This window comes from Mobula hypostoma, chromosome 28 (genome assembly GCF_963921235.1).
Source record: "Mobula hypostoma chromosome 28, sMobHyp1.1, whole genome shotgun sequence".
Lineage (NCBI taxonomy): Eukaryota > Metazoa > Chordata > Chondrichthyes > Myliobatiformes > Myliobatidae > Mobula > Mobula hypostoma.
The window spans coordinates 36,747,972-36,774,533 of NC_086124.1; the positions used below are offsets into that span (position 1 = coordinate 36,747,972).

The 26,562-nt window shown below is 49.8% G+C and overlaps 1 protein-coding gene across 1 annotated transcript in view; it reads right to left on the bottom strand.

Annotated features, from left to right (window-relative positions):
• Nucleotides 1-5,093: 5,093 nt before the first annotated feature.
• LOC134339113 (C-Jun-amino-terminal kinase-interacting protein 3-like) overlaps nucleotides 5,094-26,562 on the bottom strand; it is a 74,445-nt gene continuing 52,976 nt past the window's right edge. The window contains 11 exon segments of the mRNA XM_063035436.1: nucleotides 5,094-7,064; nucleotides 8,455-8,568; nucleotides 8,831-9,001; nucleotides 10,400-10,513; nucleotides 11,636-11,804; nucleotides 15,589-15,737; nucleotides 16,169-16,236; nucleotides 16,422-16,499; nucleotides 17,617-17,773; nucleotides 24,755-24,905; nucleotides 25,343-25,435. Coding sequence (XP_062891506.1) covers nucleotides 6,979-7,064; nucleotides 8,455-8,568; nucleotides 8,831-9,001; nucleotides 10,400-10,513; nucleotides 11,636-11,804; nucleotides 15,589-15,737; nucleotides 16,169-16,236; nucleotides 16,422-16,499; nucleotides 17,617-17,773; nucleotides 24,755-24,905; nucleotides 25,343-25,435 — 1,350 coding nt within the window. The 3' untranslated portion in view covers nucleotides 5,094-6,978.

Genomic DNA, 26,562 nt, shown 5'->3' on the forward strand with positions numbered 1-26,562 from the left:
ATAAATCCTGCCTTTCAGGATCTTCTGGATCAACTTACCAACCACCTGAAGTAATACTCACCGGTCTATAATTTCCTGGGCTATCCCAACTCCCTTTCTTGAATAAGGGAACATCCGCAACCCTTCAATCCTACAGAATTTCTCCCACCCTCATTGATGATGCAAAGATCATCACCAGAGGCTCAGCAATCTCCTCCCTTGCCTCCCACAGTACCCTGGGGTACATCTTACATGCAAGAGGACCAGGGCTGGGAAATGAATATTCAGGGTTATACATCCTATCGAAAAGACAGACAGGTTGGCAGAGGGGGTGGGGTGGCTCTGTTGGTGAGGAATGAAATTCAGTCACGTGAGGGGAGATACGGATATATATACACATATGGGTCTGTCTTCACTAGGGAAGACACAAGCAATCTCCCAGATGTAATAGTGGCCAGAGGACCTAGGGTAACAGAGGAACTGAAGGAAATTCGCATCAGGCAGAAAATGGTGTTGGGTAAACTGATGGGACTGAAGGCTGATAAATCCCCAGGGCCTGATGGTTTGCATCCAAGGGTAATTAAGGAGGTAGCTCCAGAAATCGTGGACGCATTGGTAATCATTTTCCAATGTTCTATAGATTCAGGATCAGTTCCTGTGGATTGAAGGGTAGCTAATGTTATCCCACTTTTTAAGAAAGGAGGGAGAGAGAAAACAGGCAATTATAGACCAGTTATTTTGACATCAGTGGTGGGGAAGATGCTGGAATCAATTATAGAAGATGAAATAGCAGCATATTTGGATAGCAGTAGCAGGATAGATCCGATTCAAAATGGATTTACGAAGGGGAAATCATGCTGGACTAATCTGGAATTTTTTGAGAATGTAACTATGAAAATAGACATGGGAAAGCCAGTGGATGTAGTGTATCTGGACTTTCAGAAAGCCTTTGATAAGATCCCACATAGGTGGTTAGTGAGCAAAATCAGAGCAAATGGTATTGGGGGTAGGGTACTGACATGGATAGAAAATTGGTTGGCAGACAGGAAACAGAGTAGGGATTAACGGGTCCCTTTCAGAATGGCAGGCAGTGACTAGTGGGGTACCGCAAGGCTCAGTGCTGGGACCACAGCTAATTACAATATACATTAATAATTTAGATGAAGGGATTAATAGTAACATTAGCAAATTTGAAGATGACACAAGGATGGGTGGCAGTGTGAAATGTGAGGACAGGTTGGGTGAGTGGGCAGATGCAGTTTAATGTGGATAAATGTGAGGTTATCCACTTTGGTGGCAAGAACAGGAAGGCAGATTACTATCTGAATGGTGTCAAGTTAGGAAAAGGGGAAGTACAACGAGATCCAGGTGTCCTTGTTCATCAGTCACAAAGTAAGCATGCAGGTACAGCAGACAGTGAAGAAAGCTAATGGCATGTTGGCCTTCATAACAGGGGGAGTTGAGCATAGGAGCAAAGAGGTCCTTCTGCAGTTGTACAGGGCCCTGGTGAGACCACACCTGGAGTATTGTGTACAGTTTTGGTCTTCAAATTTGGGGAAGGACATTCTAGCTATTGAGGGAGTGCAGCGTAGGTTCACGAAGTTAATTCCTGGGATGGCGGGACCCATATGTTGAAAGATTGGAGCACTTTTAGAAGGATGAGAGGGGATCTGATTGAAACATATAAGATTATTAAGGGATTGAACGTGCTAGAGGCAGGAAACATGTTCCCGATGTTGGAGGAGTCCAGAACCAGAGGCCACAGTTTAAGAATAAGGGGGAGACCATTTAGAACGGAGTTGAGGAAAAACTTTTTCACACAGAGGGTTGTTCTGTGGAATGCTCTGCAGTGGAGGCCAATTCTTTGGATTCTTTCAGGAAAGAGTTAGATAGAGCTCTTAAAGATAGTGGAGTCAAGCGATATGGGGAGAAGGCAGGAAAAGGGTACTGATTGTGGATGATCAGCCATGATCACAGTGAATGGCGGTGCTGGCTTGAAGGGCTGAATGGCCTACTCCGGCACCTATTGTCTATATTATCTTGTCCTCCAGCATTTTGTGTGTGTGTTGCTCATGAAATGATTGCTAACATTGCATTTGCCTTCCTCACCACCGACTCAACTTGTTCAAGGACTACCAAATCCCTTTGCACCTCATATGTTTGAATTTTCTGTTTCGAAAATAGTCTACCCTTTTATTTCTTCTACTAAAGTGCAAGACCATACACTTCCTGACACTGTATTCCATCTGCCTTTCTTTGTCTATTCTCCTAATCTAAATCCTTCTGCAGTCTCCTTGCTTCCTCCACACTATCTGCCCCTCCACCTATCTTTGTATTGTCTGCAAACCTGGCCACAAAGCCGTTAATTCCATCGTCCAAATCATTGACTCATAATGTAAAAAGAATCAGTCCCAACACAGACCCTTGTGGTACACCATGAGTCACTGGCAGCCAATCTCCCTTTATTCCCTTTGTTTGTTTCCTGCCAATCAGCCACTGCTTTATCCACATTGAAAGCTTTCCTGTAATACCATGGGGTTGGAGCTTGTTAAGAAGCCTCATGTGGTGTCTTGTCCTTCTAAAAATCCTACTACACAACATCAACTCATTCTCCTTTTTCTATCCTTTTTATTTATTTAAAGAATTCCAACAGATTTGTCAGGCAAGATTTTCCCTCAAGGAAACCATGCTGACTATGGTCTATTTTATCATGTGCCTCCAAGTACCCTTAACAATCAACTCTAACATCTTCCTCTAACTGGCCTATAATTTCCTGTCACTCTCCCTTCTTGAAGAGTGGAGTGACATTTACAATTTTCCAGTCTGCTGGAACCATTCCAGAATCTAGTGATTCTTGACAGAACAATACTAATGTCCCCATTATCTCTTCAGCCATCTAGTCCAGGTGACAGTCTACCTTCAGACCTTTCAGTTTCTGTCTAGTTATGGTAACTTCATAACCCCTGACACCTGGAATTCCCACCATATGGCTAGCATCTTTCACAGTGAAGACTAATGCAAAATACCCGGTTTGTCCACCATTTCCTTGTTCTCCATTACTATCTCTCCAGCATTGTTTCCAGTGGTCTGATATCCATTCTTGCTTCTCTTTTACTCTTTGTATCCTCTTAATATTATTAACTAGCTTACTTTCATATTTAATCTTTCCCACCTGTATGGCTTTTTAGTTGCCTTCTGTTGGTTTTTAGAAGTTTCCCCAGCCTCTAATTTTTCACTAATCTTTGCTTCATTATATGCCCTCTCTTTTGATTTTATATTGGCCTTGCCTTTCCACAGCCACAATCGCAACATCCATCTTTAGAATACTACTTATTTGGGGTGTATCTATCCTGCACCTTCCAAATTGTTCCCAGAAACTCTGGCCATTGCTGCCCTGCCCTTCCATTCAACTTTGGCCAGCTCCCCTCTCGTGCCTCTTTAAGTCCCTTTACTCCACTGTAATAGTGATATACCTGACTTCAGCTCCTCCTTGTCAAATTGAAGGTGAATTCTACCATGATCACTGGACCCTAGGGTTTCCTTTACCTTAAGCTCTCTAATTAATTCTGATTCATTGTGTACAGGATAATGAGAGGCATTGATCATGTGGATAGTCAGGGGCTTTTTCCCAGGGCTGAAATGGCTAGCACGAGAGGGCATAGTTTTAAGGTGCTTGGAAGTAGGTACAGAGGAGATGTCAGGGGTAAGTTTTTTTACGCAGAGAGTGGTGAGTGTGTGGAGTGGGCTGCCGGTGGTGCTGGTGGAGGCAGATACAATAGGGTCTTTTAAGAGACTCCTGGGCTATGGGTAAGCCGAGGTAGTTCTAAGGTAGGGACATGTTCGGCACAGCTTTGTGGGCCGAAGGGCCTGTATTGTGCTGTAGGTTTTCTATATTTCTATAACACTCAATCCAGAATAGCTGATCCATTCGTGGGTTCAACCACAAACTGAAAAGCCATCAACAACACTCCCCCATCCAGGGATCCAGCACCAACCTGATTTTCCCAATCTACCTGCATATCGAAATCTAGAACGAGGAACAATCTTCCAGAGGAACCCAATGAGTTGAGCAGTAGTGTGCGACGGGATGGTGTGGAGGGAGATTCACTCTGTGTCTGACCCCGGGAGTGTGTGATGGGATGGTGAAGAGGGAGCTTCACTCTGTCTATCCGGGAATGCGTGACGGGATGGTGTGGAGGGAGCTTTGGTCTGTGTCTGACCTTGGGAGAGTGTGACAGGATGGTGGGGAGGGAGCTTCACACTGTGTCTGACCCTGAGAGTGTGTGACGGAATGGAGAGGAGGGAGCTTCACTCTGTGTCTGATAGTGTGAGAGTGTGGAGAGAGCTTCACTCTGTGTCTGACCCTGGGAGTGTGTGATGGGATGGTGTGGAGGGAGCTTCACTCTGTGTCTGACCCCGGGAGTGTGTGATGGGATGGTGTGGAGGGAGCTTCACTCTGTGTCTGACCCCGAGAGTGTGTGATGGGACGGTGTGGAGGGAGCTTCACTCTGTGCCTGACCCTGGGAGTGTGTGATGGGATGGTGAAGAGGGAGCTTCACTCTGTCTATCCAGGAATGCGTGACGGGACGGTGTGGAGGGAGCGTTGCTCTCTGTCTGACCTTGGAAGAGTGTGACAGGATGGTGGGGAGGGAACTTCAGTCTGTGTCTGACCCTGGGAGTGTGTGACAGGATGGTGGGGAGGGAACTTCAGTCTGTGTCTGACCCTGGGAGTGTGTGATGGGACAGTGTGGAGGGAGCTTCACTCTGTCTATCCCCGGGTGTTCGTGACGGGTCGGTGTGGAGGGAGCTTCACTCTGTGTCTGACCCTGAGAGTGTGTGACGGAGTGGTGAGGAGGGAGCTTCACTCTGTCTATCCCCAGGCGTGCGTGACGGGACGGTGTGGAGGGAGCTTTGCTCTGTGTCTGACCTTGGGAGAGTGTAACAGGATGGTGGGGAGGGAGCTTCACTCTGTGTCTGATAGTGTGAGAGTGTGACAGGATGGTGGGGGGGGGGGGGAGCTTCACTCTGTATCTGACCCCAGGAGTGTGTGATGGGACGGTGTGGAGGGAACTTCACCCTGTCTGACCCTGGGAGTGTGTGATGGGACGGTGAAGAGGGAGCTTCACTCTGTCTATCCGGGAATGCGTGACGGGACGGTGTGGAGGGAGCTTTGCTCTGTGTCTGACCTTGGGGGAGTGTGACAGGATGGTGGGGAGGGAGCTTCACTCTGTGTCTGATAGTGTGAGAGTGTGGAGGGAACTTCACTCTGTTTGACCCTGGGAGTGCGTGACGGGACGGTGTGGAGGGAGCTTCACTTTGTCTATCCAGGAATGCATGACGGGACGGTGTGGAGGGAGCTTTGCTCTGTGTCTGACCTTGGGAGAGTGTGACGGGACGGTGTGGAGGGAGCTTCACTCTGTTTGACCCTGGGAGTGTGTGATGGGACAGTGCAGAGGGAGGTTCATACTCTGTCTGAACCTGAGAATTTGTGATGGAGTCAAAAATCAGAAGTCCCGAGTACCTTGAAAAATACTTAACATTTTTATTTTGATTAGAAAAATAGACTGTACAGTGTACTGTCTGGGAAAGAACTGTCTGAACAGCCGTGCACCTGGACAAATGGGATGGAGATGGCGATTTCACTTTGGAATGCATCCCACTGGGAGGGGTGGAGGAATTCTGTCCTGGGAAGATCTCTAGTGAAGGGGAGCGAGAGGTGAATACCCTCTCCTTCCACCCCCAGCAGTGTGATATTAAATCAATACTGGATAGGAACCATCTCTAAATGCCATTTGAGTGAAGGGACATGTGCTAACTTGCAAGCTGAGTTTGTTGCATGGGTGAGATTGTTTTTTTTAAAAATCCTCCCGCTGCCTCCCAGCATTCACAATGGGGAGATCCCTTTAAGACAGCAGAATGTGCAGGTTTAGAATAGGGCACATCCCCAAATAAGTCTGGCGATCCCTATTTTTACTGCTGTTGGTGAGAATTTCTAAAGTGCAATTATTAGACAGTGTCTCTAAATCATATCAAGACAAATCAAGCAACCAATCAAGATTTTACCCTTCATGGGGCATCTGCAAAGGTAAGGGACGTAGGTACATACTGATTCAATGTAAGGGAGTGTCTCCAAAAATACTGGCAGAGGTGCTGTGGTGGATGAAGTGGAGATCAGAGTGCTGGGCAGTCAATACCTACTCGATGCTATAGGACCATCTGTAAAGTGCCAGAAACCTTCCATGAGGGAGCGCGAATAAATCTATAAATACCATTATAGATTTAGGGAATAACTCAAAATCAGAGGTGACAATGTTGGTCAAAGTTGTGGAATATTTCCAAATTTTACTTCCCTGTCCCCTCTGTTTACAATGTCTAGTTAAGGGACTGCCTCTAAACAGGCAATTCCGGGCCAGTTAGTTGGGAGGGAGATGAGGTTTGAGGCCATCTCTAAATGAAGATTCTGAGGGAGTGTCTCGGGAAGTGGTAATGCCTCTTCTGTGTGCTCCTCCCATGAGTTCCAGTAACTACGCCAACTTGGGGGGGGAGAATAATATTTGATTAAAAATTGCCACAGCCCTGCACATGTTGACCCCACCAGGAGAGAGAGAGGGAGAGGGAGAGGGGCTGATACCCTCACACGTTAACCCTTACTTAGAGAGGGTGTAGTACTTAAGGCGACAGAGAGACAGACAAAGAGAGAAAAGGAAAGAAAAAATTAACCCCTCCTTGGAGGGAGTGATACCCGTACACATTAACCCCTGTACTGGACAGGGAGTGATACCTGTTACACAGTAAGCCCTTCACCCAGAGAGATGGCTGGCACATATTAACCCCTTCCCGAGAGAGGGGGAAGACCCACTTAATGCATCCCATGGGGGAGGGGTGGAGGAAACACATTAACCCTTTCTGTAGTGAGCAGAACGTGAGGCCAGTATCCAGCTGTGTCCATGGTTTGGGGCGGGGGGGGGGAGGACAGGTATCAGAGGGCAACTCCTGTCCTCACGTGCCGATCCCTGAGACGATGAGGTGACTGCGGTCTGATTTCAGGAGCCCGCTGCCGGTCTCCGAGGCGCTGGTATCGTCTCCTGAGAGGGTAAAAAAGGGCACAGTGGTCAGTTCTTAAGGAAGGAGGAAGAGAGGGAGGAGATGAGGCGATCCCTGCCCTCTGCTGACACCGTATATCCACCCAAAACCCTCTGCGGACAGCCTGACCCACACCTCTCTGTTTTGTTAACTCTGTCCCCTAAACCTCACCCGTGATAAACGCAGATCAGGACATCAGAGGAAGAGACTCTTCTGCCCACAAGGTTGTGCCCAACTAAACTAATTCCTTCTGTTTACACAATGTCAACCTCCCTCTGATCCCCATACGTGACGTCCACCGCCCTCCAATCCCTGTACACCTCCCTCCAATCCCCGTATGATATGTCCGCCTCCCTCCGATCCCCGTACGTGACGTCCACCGCCCTCCGATCCCTGTACACCTCCCTCCAATCCCCGTATGATATGTCCGCCTCCCTCCGATCCCTGTACGCGATGTCCACTGCCCTCCGATCCCTGTACACCTCCCTCCAATCCCCGTATGATACATCCGCCTCCCTCTGATCCCCGTACGCGATGTCCACTGCCCTCCGATCCCTGTACACCTCCCTCCAATCCCCGTATGATACATCCATCTCCCTTGTTCCTTGCAGATTTATGTTTCTCAAACACCTTATCGTATCTGCCTCCACCACCACCACTGTGTTTAAAAAAAAATGTCCTGCACATCTCTCTTGAACGTTCTCCCCTCTCACCTTAAACACATGCCCTCTGGTATTTGACATTTCTACCCTGGGGGAACAGATACTGTCTGTCTACTCTTATCTGTGCCTCTTGTTATCTTAGAAACCTCTGTCAGGTCTCCCCTCAGCCTCTGTCACTCCAGAGAAAACAACCCAAGTTTGTCCAGCCTCTCCATGTAGCTCCTGCCCTCTAATCCAGGCAGCACCCTGGTGAACCTCTTCTGTACCCTCTCCAAAGCCCCCCACCTTTCCTGGAATGAGGAGACCAGAACTGCAGACAATCCTCTGAGTGTGGTCTGCCCAGAGTTTTGTACAGCTGCGATGTGACTTGCCATGTATTCTCTGGAGTGACGGAGGTTAACAGGAGATCTGATAGAGGTTTACAAGATTATGGGAGGCACAGACAGTATCTGTTTCCCCAGGGTGAAAATGTCTAATACTAGAGGGCAGGCATTTAAGGTGAAAGGGGGGAAGTTGAAGGGAGATGTGAGGGGCATGTTTTTTTTTACACAGTACTGAGGTGCTGGTGGAGGCAGATACAATACAGGTGTTTAAGAGGCTGTCGGCCAGACACATGGATCTGCAGGAAGGGAGGGAGATGGACATTATGTAGGTTGAAGGGACTAGTTAGTTTGACAATGCAGTTGGTATAGATGCCTGTGCAGTACAGGGACCGAGCGGGCTCCCTCACCGATTCGGAAGTTGATGTATCCCTCCCCGCCACTGAGGATCAGTGAGGTTGACCCCTCCCCACTCTGCGTCTGGGTGACAGCATCGCTGGGACCATCGACGGGCTTCAGGCTGCCTGTAACAGAGACGGGAGAAAAAAGTGGGGGGTGTGGGGAAGGGACAGAATGGAAAAGGAGGGGGTGAAAGGGGTGATGGGAAGGTGCAGAAGAAGAGGGGAGTGGAGAGAATGGGGATAGGAAGTGGGGTTAGTTCATTTACACAGCATCCGCCACATCACCCTCCCACTGTCTGCAGGTCAGGAGTGTGAGGGAACACCCCACACTTTCCCAAGTGGGGTTAGTTCATGTACACAGCATCTGGCACATCAACAGTCCTACCTGAGATGGCGACGAGGAACCGAACGACACCCTTATGTCCGTGGAAACAGATCTGTGCTTGGGAGGACTGGCAGAAGGTGGGCTGCTGATGGGATCCTTTGCCGTTAAGGGGAACCTCTGGTCCGGAAGCTGTTCCATTGGAGACAGGAGTGATTGGTTTTGTCTCTCGCTCTGCAAAAAATTGGACCACCAAGAAATATTATTCAGTGACCCTTGACCCCTCTCAGTGTCACTGACTCTATACCCACTGATGTGAATCCAAGCTGTCCTACACTGTCCCTCAGTGACCCCTCTCCCCCAGCGTCCCGTGTCACTGACAGTATTCCCACTGACGTTAATCCAGCTCCCTCACACCGTCCCTCAGTGACCCCTCTCCCCCAGCATTCTGTGTCAGACAGTATCCCCACTGAGCAGAATCCAGCTCCCTCATACCATCCCTCAGTGACCCCCCACCCCCAGTGTCCTGTGTCACTGACTGTATCCCCACTGAGCAGAATCCAGCTCCCTCACACCATCCCTCAGTGACCCCTCTCCCACAGTGCCGTCACTGACAGTATTCCCACTAACGTTAATGCAGCTCCCTCACACTGTCCCTCAGTGACCCCTCTCCCCCAGCATCCTGTGTCAGACAGTATCCCCGCTGAGCAGAATCCAGCTCTCTCACACCGTCCCTCAGTGACCCATCTCCCCAGCATCGCGTGCCACTGACAGTATTCCCCACTGACGTTAATCCAGCTTCCCAAAATCATCCCTCAGTGACCCCTCTCCCCCAGCGTCCGGTGTCACCGACTGTATCCCCACTGATGTTAATCCAGCTTCCCAACATCGTCCCTCAGGGACCCATCTCCCCCAGTGTCCTATGTCACTGACCGTATCCCCACTGACATTAATCCAGTTGGCCAACACCATCCCTCAATGACCCCTCTCCCCAAGAGCCCCATGTCACTGACATGAATCTGCCCACTGTCCCTCACTGACCCATCTCTCCTCCATCAGATACACTGTAGAAAGCATTCTTCTAGGGTGCATCACAACCTGGTATGGAAGTTGTCCTGTCCAAGACCGAAAGAAGCTGCAGAAGATCGTGAACACGGCGCAGCACATCACACAAACCAATCTTCCATCTGTGGACTCACTTTACACCGCACGCTGTCGGAGCAGTGCTGCCAGGATAATCAAGGACACGACCCACCCAGCCAACACATTTTTCGTCCCTCTTCCCTCCGGGAGAAGGCTCAGGAGCTTGAAGACTCGTACGGTCAGATTTGGGAACAGCTTCTTTCCAACCGTGATAAGACTGCTGAACGGATCCTGGCCCGGATCTGGGCCGTATTCTCCAAATATCCGGACCTGCCTCTCAGTTTTTTTTGTGCTACCTTACTTCCCATTTTTCTATTTTCTATTTATGATTTGTAATTTAACTTTTTAATATCTACTATCGATTTGTAATCCAGGGAGCGGGAAGCGCAGAATCAAATATCACTGTGATGATTGTACGCTCTAGTATCAATTGTTTGGCGACAATAAAGTATAAAGTATCACAATCTGCCTAATCCACTCTCTACCTACCGTCTGAGAGGGGAAGGGAGAGGACAGCCCCTCCCGCTGTGCCAATCCAGAGTCGGTTTCGGTGGGCGAGGAGGGTGGTGATGAGGTGGTCGCCGGGACGCAGTGGTGCTGGCCCTGGGGAGTGGAGTTGTGGAGGGTGAGGGAGTGCAGGGAGGGTGAGGGGGTGCAGGGAGGGTGAGGGTGAACATTTAGGTGGGTGAGGGTGGGTGGAGGGTGCAGGGAGGAAGTTGGAGTGGTAGGAGAGTGGGAGGAAGGGGTAAGAGAGTCAGTGGGGTTTCTATGGCCCCCACCCAACCCCCCCCCGAGCTATCCCATCCACAATTACTTCCCCCACCCATTTCCCATCCTGATTGTCAATCCCAACATGGCCCATCCATGCCATTCCCCATTTTTGTCCAAAATTAGTTCTGCTCCCACCTCATTATCTTTCCCCAAAACCTATTGCGCTACAATTATTGCCTCGCTGTCAGGTCTCCAAGTATTCCCCCCAGACCCATTGTGCCCTCCATCCTCAATTATCCTCCCTGAACCCCCTTCCCCATACATTCCCCAATTATCCTCCCTGAACCCCCTCCCCATACCGTCCCCAATTATCCTCCCTAAACCCCCTCCCCTGTACCGTCCCCAATTATCCTCCCTAAACCCCCTCCCCTGTACCGTCCCCAATTATCCTCCCTCAACCACCTCCCCACACATTCTCCAATTATCCTCCCTAAACCCCCTCCCCCGTACCATCCCCAATTATCCTCCCCGAACCCCTTCTCTGTACCGTCCCCAATTATCCTCCCTAAACCCCCTCCCCCGTACCGTCCCCAATTAACCTCCCTAAACCCCCTCCCCGTACCGTCCCCAATTATCCTCCCTAAACCCCCTCCCCATACCGTCCCCAATTATCCTCCCTAAACCCCCTCCCCGTACCGTCCCCAATTATCCTCCCTAAACCCCCTCCCCGTACCGTCCCCAATTATCCTCCCTAAACCCCCTCCCCATACCGTCCCCAATTATCCTCCCCAAACCCCCTCCCCCGTACCGTCCCCAATTATCCTCCCTAAACCCCCTCCCCACACATTCTCCAATTATCCTCCCCCGTACCGTCCCCAATTATCCTCCCTAAACCCCCTCCCCACACACTCTCCAATTATCCTCCCCGAACCCCCTCCCTCATACTGTCCCCAATTATCCTCCCCGAACCCCCTCCCCGTACTGTCCCCAATTACCATCCACCGTCTCCCTCACCGAACATTTGGCGGATCAGAGGTTCCAGCTCTATCTCTTGCAGAATGTTCCCGGAGAGGCTGTGGAGAAGCCGGAGATGGGAATTGTTCCTCATGGAGACCCACACCCCGTCTCCCGACCTGGACAGGTGCCGGATCTCAGCCTCCTCCGGTGTTACCTCAAACCATCGCTACAAGAGAGAGTGGGATACAGAGTGAGGCTCTCTCCGCACTGTCCCATCACACACTCCCGGGGTCGTAGCGTCAGAGGGAGGTACAGCACAGAAACATCTAGTCCATTTAAACTGCCTCCTCCCATCGACCTGCACCGAGACCATACCCTTACTATCCTCTAGACCTGGCCACTTTCTTGTAAATTTTTCTGAAATCTTTCAACCTTGTTTACACTTTCCTGTATGTAGGTGACCTAAACTGTACACAGTAATCTAAATTGGGCCTCACCAACATCTTATACAACTTCAACATAACATCCCATCTCCTGTACTCATTACATTAATGAAGGCCAATGTGCCAAAAGCTTTCTTTACAACCCTAGCTACCTGTGACGCCTCTTTCAACGAATTATATACCTGTATTCCCACATCCCTTTGTTCTACTGTTCACTGTGTAAGTCCTGCCCTGGCTGGTCCTACTGAAGTGCAACACCTTGCACTTGTCTGCATTGAATTCCATCTGATATTTCTCAGCCCATTTTTCCAGCTGATGCAGATCCCTCTGCAAGCCACGATAGCCTTCCTCCCTGTCTAATACACCCCCACAAATTGGTGTATCCACAAATTTTCTGATCCAGTTAACAACAGTATCATCCAGATCATTGTTACAGATGACAAAAAACTGTGGCACTCCACTGGTCACAGGCCTCCAGTCAGAGAGACAACCCTCTCCTACCACTCTCTGGCTTCCTCCACAAAGCCAATGTCTAATCCAGTTTACTATCTCATCCTGAATGCCAAGTGACTGAATCTTCTTGACCATCCTCTAATGTGGGACCTTGTCAAATTTATCTATATACTACTAAAATTCTCATGCTCCGTCTGTCTGTTTATGACCTCCAATTAGCCCAAACGGTGCATTACAGGGGCACTTTTTTGACTAAATCAACTTAAAATGTGCTAACTTTCAGAATCCATGCAAAGTTCAGGGTTATATATTTGTATAAAATTGCTCACTTGTCAATCAACAGGCCCCACTTTCCATAACCCGAGCCGCTTCCACCTTCCACGGAGACCGCGACGCATGCGCACGGCCAGCCACAGTAGCGCGTCACGATGCTCACAGAGCCGCTTCCACCTTCCACGGAGACCGCGACACCACACCACGATGCATGCGCACGGCCAGCCTCAGCAGCACCTCACCATGCTCACAGCAGCCACACCAACCGCAGCTAAAGGGCGGGGCTATCACATCCATTTAGGAGAGCACCATCCACATCATCAAGAAACAAGAGCATCTTGGAGGCTTTGGTGTTACTGCTTCCTATCTTCTATCAAGCATTAGGGTAAAAATATATGGATAGCTTAATTATGCCGTGTGGAAAGAGAAGGGGGACATTATGGTCAAGAGATGACACCAAACGTCGTCGGAAAGTGGCAAGGAGAGGGAGAGAAGAAGAATCGGATGAAGCCAGGGCCGCACGACTCCAGGATCAAAGAGTCAGGACAAAAAAGATGGGAGAAGACGAGACAGAGGAGGACAGGCATGCACGTCTCCAAAATGACAACAATAGGCACAGACGGAGGAGAGAACAAGAATCCGATCGGGCCAGGGCCGCACAACTCCGGGATCAGAGAGAAAGAACAAATGGTAGAAGAGATGAAAAGACGAAGGATGGAAGGGCTGCGCGTCTCCAGAATGACAACAACAGGCACAGGAGGAGGAGAGAGGAAGAGACGGGGGAGAAAAGGAAAGATCGACTTGAGAATATGCGGCAAAGACTAATTATTGCGAGAGTTGCTGAAGATGACAATGCCAGGTTTCAACGACAATACCTCGACAGAGAAAGAGCAAGGCAAACTGCACGACTCCTACGCATAACATTTCTGCTGATGTTGGTAAGATGACCAGAGTATGCCCTCACTGTTGTGCCTTCCTATTCACTGGAGAAACCGTAAATTTCTGCTGTATGAAGGGAAAGGTCAGGATAGGCAATTTGCAACCCCGACCCAATGAACTCCTCAATTTATACAGCAATGATGAACCTATTGCAAACAAGTTCAGGAAGAACATCAGACAATACAATTGCCTCTTCCAAATGACATCCTTTGGTGCCAAAGAAGTTCTTCCAAGGAGGAATGGATGGAATCCTTCTGTGATTATTCAAGGCCAAATCCATCATTACATCAGACATTTAATGCCAGACCCCAAACAGCAAGCCCAATTCCTTCAAATTTACTTCATGGATCCTCAAGACAGCGTAGAATTGAGAATGGGGATACTACAGAATGAAGGAATTCAACGTGAGATTGTTGAATTATCAGAAAACCTATGACAACGAAACCCTTCGACTTGCAAAAGAACAAATTTGAGGCATGCCAGAGACGTCCACTGTCATTGATCCTGACCGGAGACCGGCATTTGAACATGAGAGAAGACTTAATGCACAAATTGTCAACGAAGTCGCTGTCATTATACCGAACAGCACCGAACCTGAAGCAAGATCACTGCATCCCATCATTTCAATGAGGAACTGGGATCCACCAAGGCTTTGCAATGGAACACGAATGATGGTGGAAGAACTGCACGACAATCTCATCATAGCAAAGATAAACATTGTTGCGTTCAAAACTGACATTGTCATGATCCCAAGAATTACTCTCAGTTTATCAGAAGGGGAAGATGTCCCTCTTCAGCTGAGCCAGTTCCTGACACAGTCATGCTTTGCTATGACTATACACAAGGCCAAACCATGGAGAATATGTTCATTTATCTGGAGAAACCGGTGTTCCAGCATGGTCAGCAATATGTGGCTTTAAGCCAGGGAAAAATAAATAAAAACATTAGAGTATTCTTGAAGGGTGGCAGATCAACCAGAAACGTTGTCATCAAAAGTGTCCTTCGTTAAGCGAGGAGAAGCTATATTTGTCTTGCTACGTGTCTATCTTCTTTAAAAAACTGAGTTTTTCTTTTTAATTTCCAAAACAAAGCAATAGCATTCAGGAAAATGTAATGTTCATTCTGGTCACATCAGACTGCACTATCTTTCTCCCAGCGGGTCATCCGGTTGTCTAGTATCTTGCTAAAGTCTTTGTAAACAACATCCACTGCCTTGCCTTCATCCACTTTCCTGGTAAGTCCCACGAAAAACTCTCTAAGATCGGTTAGACATGCACGAAGCCATGCTGACAATCCTTAATCAGTCCATGTCTATCCAAATACTCATATCCAGTCGCTTAGGAACCTTCCAATAACTTTCCCACAACTGCTGTCAGACTCACCGGCCTACAATTTCCTGGTTTATGTTTAGAGCCTTTCTTAAACAGCGGAACAACATTGACTGTCCTCCAGTTCTTTGGAATTTCACCTGTGGCTAAGGATCTCTGCTCGGGCTCGATCAATCTCTGTACTTGCCTCCTCCAGACCCTGAGCAAACATCTTCTCAGGCTCTGGGGATTTATCCACCCAGGTAGCAAACACCTCCTCCTCTGTAATCTGAACAGTCATGTCACGAAGTTGATATCGCTTTGCCTCACTGCTAGAGACTCTGTGCTGTCTCCTGAGTAAAGACTGAATAAATAAAAATGCATTTAAGATTTCCCCATCTGTTTCGGCTCCACACATGCATTAACATTCCAGAGGAACAATTATATCGCTTGCAATCTTTTTGTTCTTAACATATTGTCTGCTACTGAACTTGTAATAAAGTTATGTTCTATGAAAAGAAAAACAAAAGGGTCAGGCACAGAGTGAAGCCCCCTCCCACTGTCCCATCACACTACTGGGACGAGGAATTCTCACCTCAATCTTGCTGATCCGTGGGTTGATCACATAGACTCGGTTCCTGTAGCCACACCAGACCCGTCCGAAAACGGCAACAGCACACAGCACTGGGTATCGAGGAGACCCCAAGTCCAGAGAGTGAGGGGCAGTTGTGTCCCAGAGTCCTTCTGAGAGAGAGAGAGAGAGAGAGAGAGAAAGTGTGGGAGTGGGGGGGAGGGGAGAGCATGAGAGGTGTCTGAGAGAGACGGCGAGGTGACGGGCTAGAGAAAGTGAAGAGGTAAGAGGGAGGGAAGAGGGTGGGAGATGGGGAGGGGGGAGAGAGAGAGAGAGAAAAACAGGGAGGGGAGACGGGGAGAGAGAGATGGGCAGGGGAGAGAGAGAGATGGGGCAGGGAGAGAGGGGGAGGTGGGAAGGGGTTGGTGGGGGAGAGAGGGGGGAAAGGGTGGGGAGAGGATAGTGGGGGGAGAGGGTGGTGGGGAGAGGGGAGTGAGGGGGGAGTTGAGGGGAGAAAGGTGGAGAATCGGGGAGGAAGGGTTGGAAAAGGGCAGCGTTGGTGGAGGGAGGGGAAGAGGGGTTGTTTTGACTCCAACAGGCCTACCTACACTCCTCTTGAAGATGGATATGGTCCCGTTGGCCAGAGTGACGATGACAAAGCCACGGACATAGCTGAGAGTTTTGGGGGAAGGGGGAAGGAGATGAAACGGTCAATTTTACCCATTTCCAACACGTACACCGACAATTTCTCTCTTGCCCACTTTTCCCCATCTCCTTCGTGCTCAGTCCTCCTCTCTCCCCCGTGCACACTCTCCTCCCAGACCACCTCTGCTCCCCGTTCTCAGTCCCCAACTCACACGATGCTGTGGACAGCGTCATTTAGTTGTATGGAGTACAGACATCTCTCGGGAAGGTCCGCGGAGTGGACAAACACCCTGAAAAGTAAACGGAGCCAGGAGACTGAGGTGGCTGCAGTTCAAAGACACCATCAGGAATGTGGTCAGTGGCAGTGAATGGGAAGTGATGGGATCCCATTGGGAATGTGGACGGTGGGAATGAATGGGAAGTGATGGGATCCCATTGGGAATGTGGTCAGTGGCAGTGAATGGGAAGTGATGGGATCCCATTGGGAATGTGGACGGTGGGAATGAATGGGAAGGGGTGGGGTCCCGGTGGGAGACAATAGGAATGAGTGGGGTCCAGTTTGGTGTGTGGACGTTGTGGGTGGCTATAAAGAGGTCGGGTCTGTTGGTCGTATGTGTGTAAAGATGTCGGGTCTGTAGGTCGTACGGGCGTAAAGATGTCGGGTCTATTGGTCGTACGGGTGTAAAGATGTCGGGTTTGTTGGTCGTACGGGTGTAAAGATGTCGGGTCTGTTGGTCGTACAGGTGTAAAGATGTCGGGTTTGTTGGTCGTACGGGTGTAACGAGGTCGGGTCTGTTGGTCGTACGGGTGTAACGAGGTCGGGTCTGTTGGTCGTACGGGTGTAAAGAGGTCGTGTCTGTTGGTCGTACAGGTGTAAAGATGTCGGGTTTGTTGGTCGTACGGGTGTAAAGATGTCGGGTCTGCAGGTCGTACGGGGGTAAAGATGTCGGGTCTGTTGGTCGTACGGGTGTAAAGATGTCGGGTCTGTTGGTCGTACGGGTGTAAAGATGTCGGGTCTGTTGGTCGTACGGGTGTAAAGATGTCGGGTCTGTTGGTCGTACGGGTGTAAAGATGTCGGGTCTGTTGGTCGTATGGGTGTAAAGATGTCGGGTCTGTTGGTCGTACGGGTGTAAAGATGTCGGGTCTGTTGGTCGTACGGATGTAAAGATGTCGGGTCTGTTGGTCGTACGGGGGTAAAGATGTCGGGTCTGTTGGCCATACGGATGTAAAGATGTCGGGTCTGTTGGTCGTACGGGGGTAAAGATGTCGGGTTTGTTGGTCGTACGGGTGTAAAGATGTCGGGTCTGTTGGTCGTACGGGTGTAAAGAGGTCGGGTCTGTTGGTTGTACGGGGGTAAAGAGGTCCGGTCCGTTGGTCGTACAGATGGCGGGAGTTGACGGGACTTACCATCCACTCTGGGTCCCCAGCCAGACAGTGGTCGAGTGTTCTGTGTCCCGTTCACCATGTTCGGGCTGCTCCCCTCCTCCTGGGGATTCCTGCCATTGAGAATTCTGGGACCCATCACCGTCTGGGGCCTCTTGCCGGTCATCCGAGGAGGCATGTGCTGAAATGGAGAAATGTTTTATAAGGACAGTTGATGCAGGACCCTTCACAGTGCTGATGTACAGAGGGGTCTCGGATCCAAGTCCCCAGCTCTGTGGCCGCACTAGTCGAGAGGGCAGTGAAGATGCATCGGTCAGGGTGTTCAGTATGTGAGTCGGCAAGTCACGTTGCAGCCGTATAAAACACTGGTCAGACCACACTCGGAGTACTGTGTGAAGTTCTGGTCTCCCCGTTACAGGAAGGGTGAGGGGGGTGTGTGGACAGGTTGCAGGAGGTTCATCAGGGTGCTGCCTGGATTAGAGGGCATGAGCTACAAGGAGAGGCTGGACAAACTGGGGTTGCTTTCTCTGGAGCAGCAGAAACTGAGATGGAGGTTTGGCAGAGCTGGTGTTTTATTGATTAGTTTGACAATAATACATTTTGACTTGGGTAGCCTGCAGGTAACAAACTGAAGATGGGTAGACTCTTTCAATTTTCTGTTGTATACTCACCATGTTTTTCTTTGCCCAATGTGCTTTATTTTGTGCGGTGAGTGGGGGGGGGGGAATTGTTGCTTTTCTTCATGTGCATTTACATGGTTTTCTTTGCTTTGTCTGTCTGTCTGAGGGGGAAGATGAATCAGGGTGCAGACCACACATACTTTGATCCTGCTGATGTCTGTAAGGAGTTTTTATGTTCTCCCCAAGACTGTGTGGGTTTCCTCTGGGTGCTCCGGTTTCCTCCCACAGTCCAAAGATGTATCAATTGGTAGTCCAATTGGTCATTGTAAATTGTCCTGTGATTAGGCTAGGGTTGCATCGGGAGATTACGGCGTGGTGTGTATCGAAGGGTGACAGGGGCCTGTTCCACACTGTATACAGTGGTATGGTGACAGGGGCCTGTTCCACACTGTATACAGTGGAAGGGCCTATTCCACACTGTATACAGCGGGAGGGTGACAGTGGCCTGTTCCACACTGTATACAGCAGGAGGGTGACAGTGACCTGTTCCACACTGTATACAGCAGGAGGGTGACAGTGACCTGTTCCACACTGTATACAGCAGGAGGGTGACAGTGACCTGTTCCACACTGTATACAGGGGGAGGGTGACAGTGACCTGTTCCACACTGTATACAGGGGGAGGGTGACAGTGGCCTATTCCACACTGTATACAGCGGGAGGGTGACAGTGACCTGTTCCACACTGTATACAGTGGTAGGGCCTGTTCCACACTGTATACAGTGGTAGGGCCTGTTCCACACTGTATACAGTGGTAGGGCCTGTTCCACACTGTATACAGCGGGAGGGTGACAGTGACCTGTTCCACACTGTATACAGTGGTAGGGCCTGTTCCACACTGTATACAGTGGTAGGGCCTGTTCCACACTGTATACAGTGGTAGGGCCTATTCCACACTGTATACAGCAGGAGGGTGACAGTGACCTGTTCCACACTGTATACAGCAGGAGGGTGACAGTGACCTGTTCCACACTGTATACAGGGGGAGGGTGACAGTGGCCTATTCCACACTGTATACAGCGGGAGGGTGACAGTGACCTGTTCCACACTGTATACAGTGGTAGGGCCTGTTCCACACTGTATACAGTGGTAGGGCCTGTTCCACACTGTATACAGTGGTAGGGCCTGTTCCACACTGTATACAGTGGGAGAGCCTGTTCCACACTGTATACAGTGGGAGGGCCTGTTCCACACTGTATACAGTGGAAGGGCCTGTTCCACACTGTATACAGTGGGATGGTGAATTGCTGAAGACCAAATCTATTGTTGGTGAATCCGTTTACTATTATCACATATACTGAGAGACAGTGAAGATCTTGTGTTGTGTACAGTTCATTCAGATCAGATCATTACATCAGTGCATCGAGATAGAACAAGGGAAAACAATAACGGAGTGCAGAGAGTGGCTCACGTTGCTCCGTTGTTTAAAAAAGGATCGAAAAGTAAAGTAAAAGGAAATTATAGGCTGGTAAGTTTAACGTCGGTAGTAGGTAAGTTATTGGAGGAAGTACTAAGAGGCAGAATCTACAAGCATTTGGATAGACAGGGGTTTATTAGGGAGAGTCAACATGGCTTTGTGCGTGGTAGGTCATGTTTGACCAATCTATTGGAGTTTTTCGACGAGGTTACCAGGAAAGTGGATGAAGGGAAGGCAGTGGATATTATCTACATGGATTTCAGTAAGGCCTTTGACAAGGTCCCGCATGGGAGGTTAGTTAGGAAAATTCAGTCGCTAGGTATACATGGAGAGGTGGTAAATTGGATTAGACATTGGCTCGATGGAAGAAGCCAGAGAGTGGTGGTAGAGAATTGCTTCTCCGAGTGGAGGCCTGTGACTAGTGGTGTGCCACAGGGATCAGTGCTGGGTCCATTGTTATTTGTCATCTATATCAATGATCTGGATGATAATGTGCTAAATTGGATCAGCAAATTTGCTGATGATACAAAGATTGGAGGTGTAGTAGACAGTGAGGAAGGTTTTCAGAGCCTGCAGAGGGACTTGGACCAGCTGGAAAAATGGGATGAACAATGGCAGATGGAGTTTAATACTGACAATTGTGAGGTATTGCACGTTGGAAGGACAAACCAAGGTAGAACATACAGGGTTAATGGTAAGGCACTGAGGAGTGCAGTAGAACAGAGGGATCTGGGAATACAGATACAAAATTCCCTAAAAGTGGCATCACAGATAGATAGGGTCGTAAAGAGAGCTTCTGGTACATTGGCCTTTATTAATCAAAGTATTGAGTATAAGAGCTGGAATGTTATGATGAGGTTGTATAAGGCATTGGTGAGGCCGAATCTGGAGTACTGTGTTCAGTTTTGGTCACCAAATTACAGGAAGGATATAAATAAGGTTGAAAGAGTACAGAGAAGGTTTACAAGGATATTGCTGAGACTTGAGAAACTCAGTTACAGAGAAAGGTTGAATACGTTAGGACCTTATTCCCTGGAGCGTAGAAGAATGAGGGGAGATTTGATAGAGGTATATAAAATTATGATGGGTATAGATAGAGTGAATGCAAGCAGGCTTTTTACACTGAGGCAAGGGGAGAAAAAAACCAGAGGACATGGGTTAAGGGTGAGGGGGGAAAAGTTTAAAGGGAACATTAGGGGGGGCTTCTTCACACAGAGAGTGCTGGGAGTATGGAATGAGCTGTCAGATGAGGTGGTAAATGCGGGTTTTTTATTAACATTTAAGTATAAATTGGACAGATACATGGATGGGAGGTGTATGGAGGGATATGGTCCGTGTGCAGGTCAGTGGGACTAGGCAGAAAATGGTTCAGCACAGCCAAGAAGGGCCAAAAGGCCTGTTTCTGTGCTGTAGTTTCTATGGTTTCTAATAAAGTGTTACAGTTACAGAGAAAGGGCAGTGCAGGCAGACAATAAGCTGCAAGGGTCACGACGAGGTAGATTGTGAGGTCAAGAGCCCATCTTATCATACTGGGGGACCGTTCAATAGTCTGATAACAGCGGGGTAGAAGCTGTCCTCGTACTGGGGGACCGTTCAATAGTCTGATAACAGTGGGGTAGAAGCTGTCCTCATACTGGGGGACTGTTCAATAGTCTGATAACATCGGGGTAGAAGCTGTCCTCGAGCCTGGTGGGACGTGCTCTCAGGCTTTTGTATCTTCTGCCCGATGGGGGTGGGGGGGGGGGAGAGAGAGAGAGAATGTCCGGTGTGGGTGGGGGTATTTGATCACACTGTCTGTTTTACTGAGATAGTGGGAAGTGTAGACAGAGTCCATGGAGGGGAGGCTGGTTTCCGTGATGTGCTGAGCTGTGTCCACAACTCTCTGTGGTTTCCTGCGGTCCCGGGCGGAGCAGTTGCCGTACCGAGCCGAGATGCATCCGGATGGCTCAGGGGCAGGAATGGCTACTTCAAGTGCCAGGCTTTAGATGTTTCAGAAAGGACAGGGAGGGAGGCAAAAGAGGTGGGGGCGTGGCACTGCTGATCAGAGATAGTGTCACTGCTGCAGAAAAGGAGGAAGTCATTGAGGGATTGTCTATGGAGTCTCTGTGGGTGGAATTTAGGAACAGGAAGGGGTCAATAACTCTAGAACCATAGAACATGACAGCACAGAAACAGGCCTTTTGGCCCTTCTTGGCTGTGCCGAACCATTTTTCTGCCTAGTCCCACTGACCTGCACCTGGACCATATCCTTCCATATACCTCTCATCCATGTACCTGTCCAAGTTTTTCTTAAATGTTAATTTAAATTTAAAAATGTTTGATCACTTCTCGGCCATTTGGCCAAGATCAAAAAAACAAAAAAAAAGTGAAAAAATATTTAAAAAAAAAATTAAACGTAAATTTTCTTAAATGTCTCTACTGCGTGTTTTTTTACAGACCACCCAATAGTAACAGGGACATCGAGAAGCAGATAGGGAGACAGATTCTGGAAAGGTGTAATAAGAACAGGGTTGTTGTGGTGGGAGATATTAATTTCCCAAATATTGATTGACATCTCCCTTGAGCGAAGGGTTTAGATGGGGTGGAGTTTGTTAGGTGTGTTCAAGATGGTTTCCTAACACAACATAAGCCTACAAGAAGAGAGGCTGTACTTGATCTGGTATTGGGAAATGAACCTGGCCAGGTGTGATGTCTCTCAGTGGGAGAGCATTTTGGAGATAGTGATCACAATTCTATCTCCTTTACCATAGCATTGGAGAGGGATAGGAACAGACAAGTTAGGAAAGTGTTTAATTGGAGTAAGGGAAAATATGAGTTTATCAGGCAGAAACTTGGAATCATAAATTGGAAACAGATGTTCTCAGGGAAATGTATGGCAGTAATGTGGCAAATGTTCAGGGGATATTTGCGTGGGGTTCTGCAAAGGTACGTTCCAATGAGACAGGGAAAGGATGGTAGGGTACAGGAACCCTGGTGTACAAAGGCTGTTGTAAATATAGTCAAGAAGAAAAGAAGACCTTCCTGCTAGCCTTATAATCTTATAACCTCAGAAGATTATAAGGCTAGCAGGAAGGAGCTTAAGAATGAAATTAGGAGAACCAGAACAGGCCATGAGAAGGCCTTGGTGGACAGGATTAAGGAAAACCCCAAGATATTCTACAAGTATGTGAACAGCAAGAGGATAGATGTGAGAGAATCGGACCAATCAAATGTGATAGTGGAAAAGTGTGTATGGAACTGGAGGAGATAGCAGAGGTACTTAATAAATACTTTGCTTCAGTATTCACTACGGAAAAGGATCTTGGCAATTGTAGGGATGACTTACAGCAGACTGAAAAGCTTCAGCATATAGATAGTAAGGAAGAGGATATGGTAGAACTTTTGGAAAGTATCAAGTTGGATAAGTCACCGGGACCAGAAGAAATGTACCCCAGGCTACTGTGGGAGGTAAGGGAGGAGATTGCTGAGCCTCTGGCGATGATCTTTGCATCGACAATGGGGACGGGAGAGGTTCCGGAGGATTGGAGGGTTGTAGATGTTGTTCCCTTCTTCAAGAAAGGGAGTAGAGATAGCCCAGGAAATTACAGACCAGTAAGTCTTACTTCAGTGGTTGGTAAGTTGATGGAGGAGATCCTGAGAGGCAGGATTTATTAACATTTGGAGAGGCATAATATGATTAGGAATAGTCAGCATGGCTTTGTCAAAGGCAGGTCATGCCTTACGAGCCTGATTGAATTTTTTGAGGATGTGACAAATACATTGATGAAGGTAGAGCAGTAGATGTAGTGTATACAGATTTCAGCAAGGTATTTGATAAGGTACCCCATGTAAGGCTTATTGAGAAACTAGTAAGGCTTACAGGGATCCAAGGGAACATTGCTTTGTGGATTCAGAACTGGCTTGCCCACAGAAGGCAAAGAGTGGTTGTAGACGGGTCATATTCTGCATGGAGGTCAGTGACCAGTGGTGTGTCTCAGGGATCTGTTCTGGGACCCTTCATGATTTTTATAAATGACCTGGATGAGGAAGTGGAGGGATGGGTTAGTAAATTTGCTGATGACACAAAGGTTGGGGGTGTTGTGGATAGTGTGGAGGGCTGTCAGAGGTTACAGCGGGAGATTGATAGGATGCAAAACTGGGCTGAGAAGTGGCAGACGGAGTTCAACCCAGATAAGTGTGAGGTGGTTCATTTTGGTAGGTCAAATATGATGGCAGAATATAGTATTAATGGTAAGACTCTTGGCAGTGTGGAGGGTCAGAGGGATCTTGGGGTCCGAGTCCATAGGACACTCAAAGCTGCTGCGCAGGTTGACTCCGTGGTTAAGAAAGCATATGGTGTATTGGCCTTCATCAATCGTGAGCTTAAGAGCCGAGAGGTAATGTTGCAACTATATAGGACCCTGGTCAGGCACCACTTGGAGTACTGTGCTCATTTCTGGTCACCTCACTACAGGAAGGATGTGGAAGCCGTAGAAAGGGTGCAGAGGAGATTTACAGGGATGTTGCCTGGATTGGGGAGCATGCCTTATGAGAATAGGTTGAGTGAACTTGGCCTTTTCTCCTTGGAGCGATGGAGGATGAGAGGTGACCTGATGGAGGTGTATAAGATGATGAGAGGCATCGATCGTGTGGATAGACAGAGGCTTTTTCCCAGGGCTGGAATGGCTAGCATGAGGGGGCACAGTTTTAAGGCACTTGGAAGCACGTACAGAGGAGATGTCAGGGGTAAGTTGTTTTTTTTTAAACGCAGAGAGTGGTGAGTACATGGAATGGGCTGCCAGCAACGGTGGTGGAGATGGATACGATAGGGTTTTTTAAGAGACTCCTGGATAGGTACATGGAGCTCAGAAAAATAGAGGGCTATGGGTAACCCTAGATAATTTCTCAGGTAAGGACATGTTCGGCACAACTTTGTGGGCCGAAGGGCCTGTATTGTGCTGTAAGCTTTTCTATGTTTTCTAAAAGAGAAGTGTACAACTCAAGGAACAAGACCCCTCAAGGCTGCTGGCCAGAGTTTTCCCCCAACATTGATCCCAGGATCAGACGAGAGGGGGCGGGGATCTTACCTGGTATACAGGCCACGCAGAGGAGGCAGTGGTGGGGCAAGGAAAAGGCTGCCAGGGATCGGTTGGCCCGCAGTGGGTCGACGACGGTCACCTCGGCCCCTGCAGGTCCCCCAGCGCAGATCCACAGCGAGCAATCAGGGAGGGGTCCAAGCTGGAGGGGGTGAGGAAAAGGGAGTTGGGGGAAGAGACACAGTTATTCTGCTGACATGGATCTCCTGTCACAACCCAGACCAATTGACCGTTTGGACACTCCCATGCTTCCCCTCCCCCTACTCCCCTCACCACTGCTTATCTTCCTACCCATCCCTCTCTCCTCCACCAAACTGCACCCCTCCACCCCACTTCCTGCTCCCATGTAGACGCCTGCTCGAGTGGTTAGCCAGGAATGAGCATCTGGCAGGGGTCAGCGATGGTGGTGAAGGCAGCAGGATGGGGTGAGGGCACGGCTTCCCCCTCAAACACACACACACACAGACAGACAGACACACACACACAGTCACACACACACACAGTCACACACACACAGACAGACACACACACTCACACACACACAGACACACACACACACACACACACACTCACACTCACCTTGGGCCGTGACTCCGCAGACTCAACAAGTGATGCTCGCCCTCTCCTCTCCAGCAGTGGTCCAACCAGACGGACAGGCGTGGCACAGGAGAGCTGTGGGGAGGGAGGGAAATGGGTGGGGGGGCAAGAGAGTGGGGGAGAGAGGGAGGTTGGGCGAGAGGGAGGGTGAGAGAGGGGGGAGCGAGAGAGAGGGGGCGAGAGAGAGGGGGCAAGAGGAGGTTGGGCGAGAGAGGGGGAGGGGAGAGGTGGTGGCGAGGGGCGAGAAAGGGGGGCGGGGGGGTGAGAGAGGAAAGGCGAGAGGGGGGAGCGAGAGAGAGGGGGCGAGAGAGAGGGAGTGAGAGAGAGGGGGCGAGAGGAGGTTGGGCGAGAGAGAGGGGGAGGGGGAGAGGTGGTGGCGAGGGGCGAGAAAGGGGGAGCAAGAGAGGGGGGTGAGAGAGGGGGGCGAGAGAGAGGGGAGCGAGAGAGAGGGGGAGGGGGAGAGGTGGTGGCGAGGGAGGAGAGAGAGTGGGGAGAGGGGGGTTGGGCGAGAGGGGGGGTGAGAGGGGGGGGCGAGAGAGGGGGAGCGAGAGGGGGCGAGAGAGAGGGGGCAAGAGGAGGTTGGGCAAGAGAGAGGGGGAGGGGAGAGGTGGTGGCGAGGGGCGAGAAAGGGGGGCAAGAGGGGGGGTGAGAGAGGGGGGGCGAGAGAGGGGGGGCGAGAGGGGGGGGCGAGAGAGGGGGGGCGAGAGAGAGGGGGCGAGAGGAGGTTGGGCGAGAGGAGGTTGGGCGAGAGAGAGGGGAGGGGGAGAGGTGGTGGCGAGGGGCGAGAAAGGGGGGCGGGGGGGTGAGAGAGGAAAGGCGAGAGGGGGGGAGCGAGAGAGAGGGGGCGAGAGAGAGGGAGTGAGAGAGAGGGGGGCGAGAGGAGGTTGGGCGAGAGAGAGGGAGAGGGGGAGAGGTGGTGGCAAAGGGCGAGAAAGGGGGAGCAAGAGAGGGGGGGCGAGAGAGAGGGGAGCGAGAGAGAGGGGGAGGGGGAGAGGTGGTGGCGAGGGAGGAGAGAGAGTGGGGAGAGGGGGGTTGGGCGAGAGGGGGGTGAGAGGGGGGGGCGAGAGAGGGGGAGCGAGAGAGAGGGGGCGAGAGAGAGGGGGCAAGAGGAGGTTGGGCAAGAGAGAGGGGGAGGGGAGAGGTGGTGGCGAGGGGCGAGAAAGGGGGGCAAGAGGGGGGGTGAGAGAGGGGGGACGAGAGAG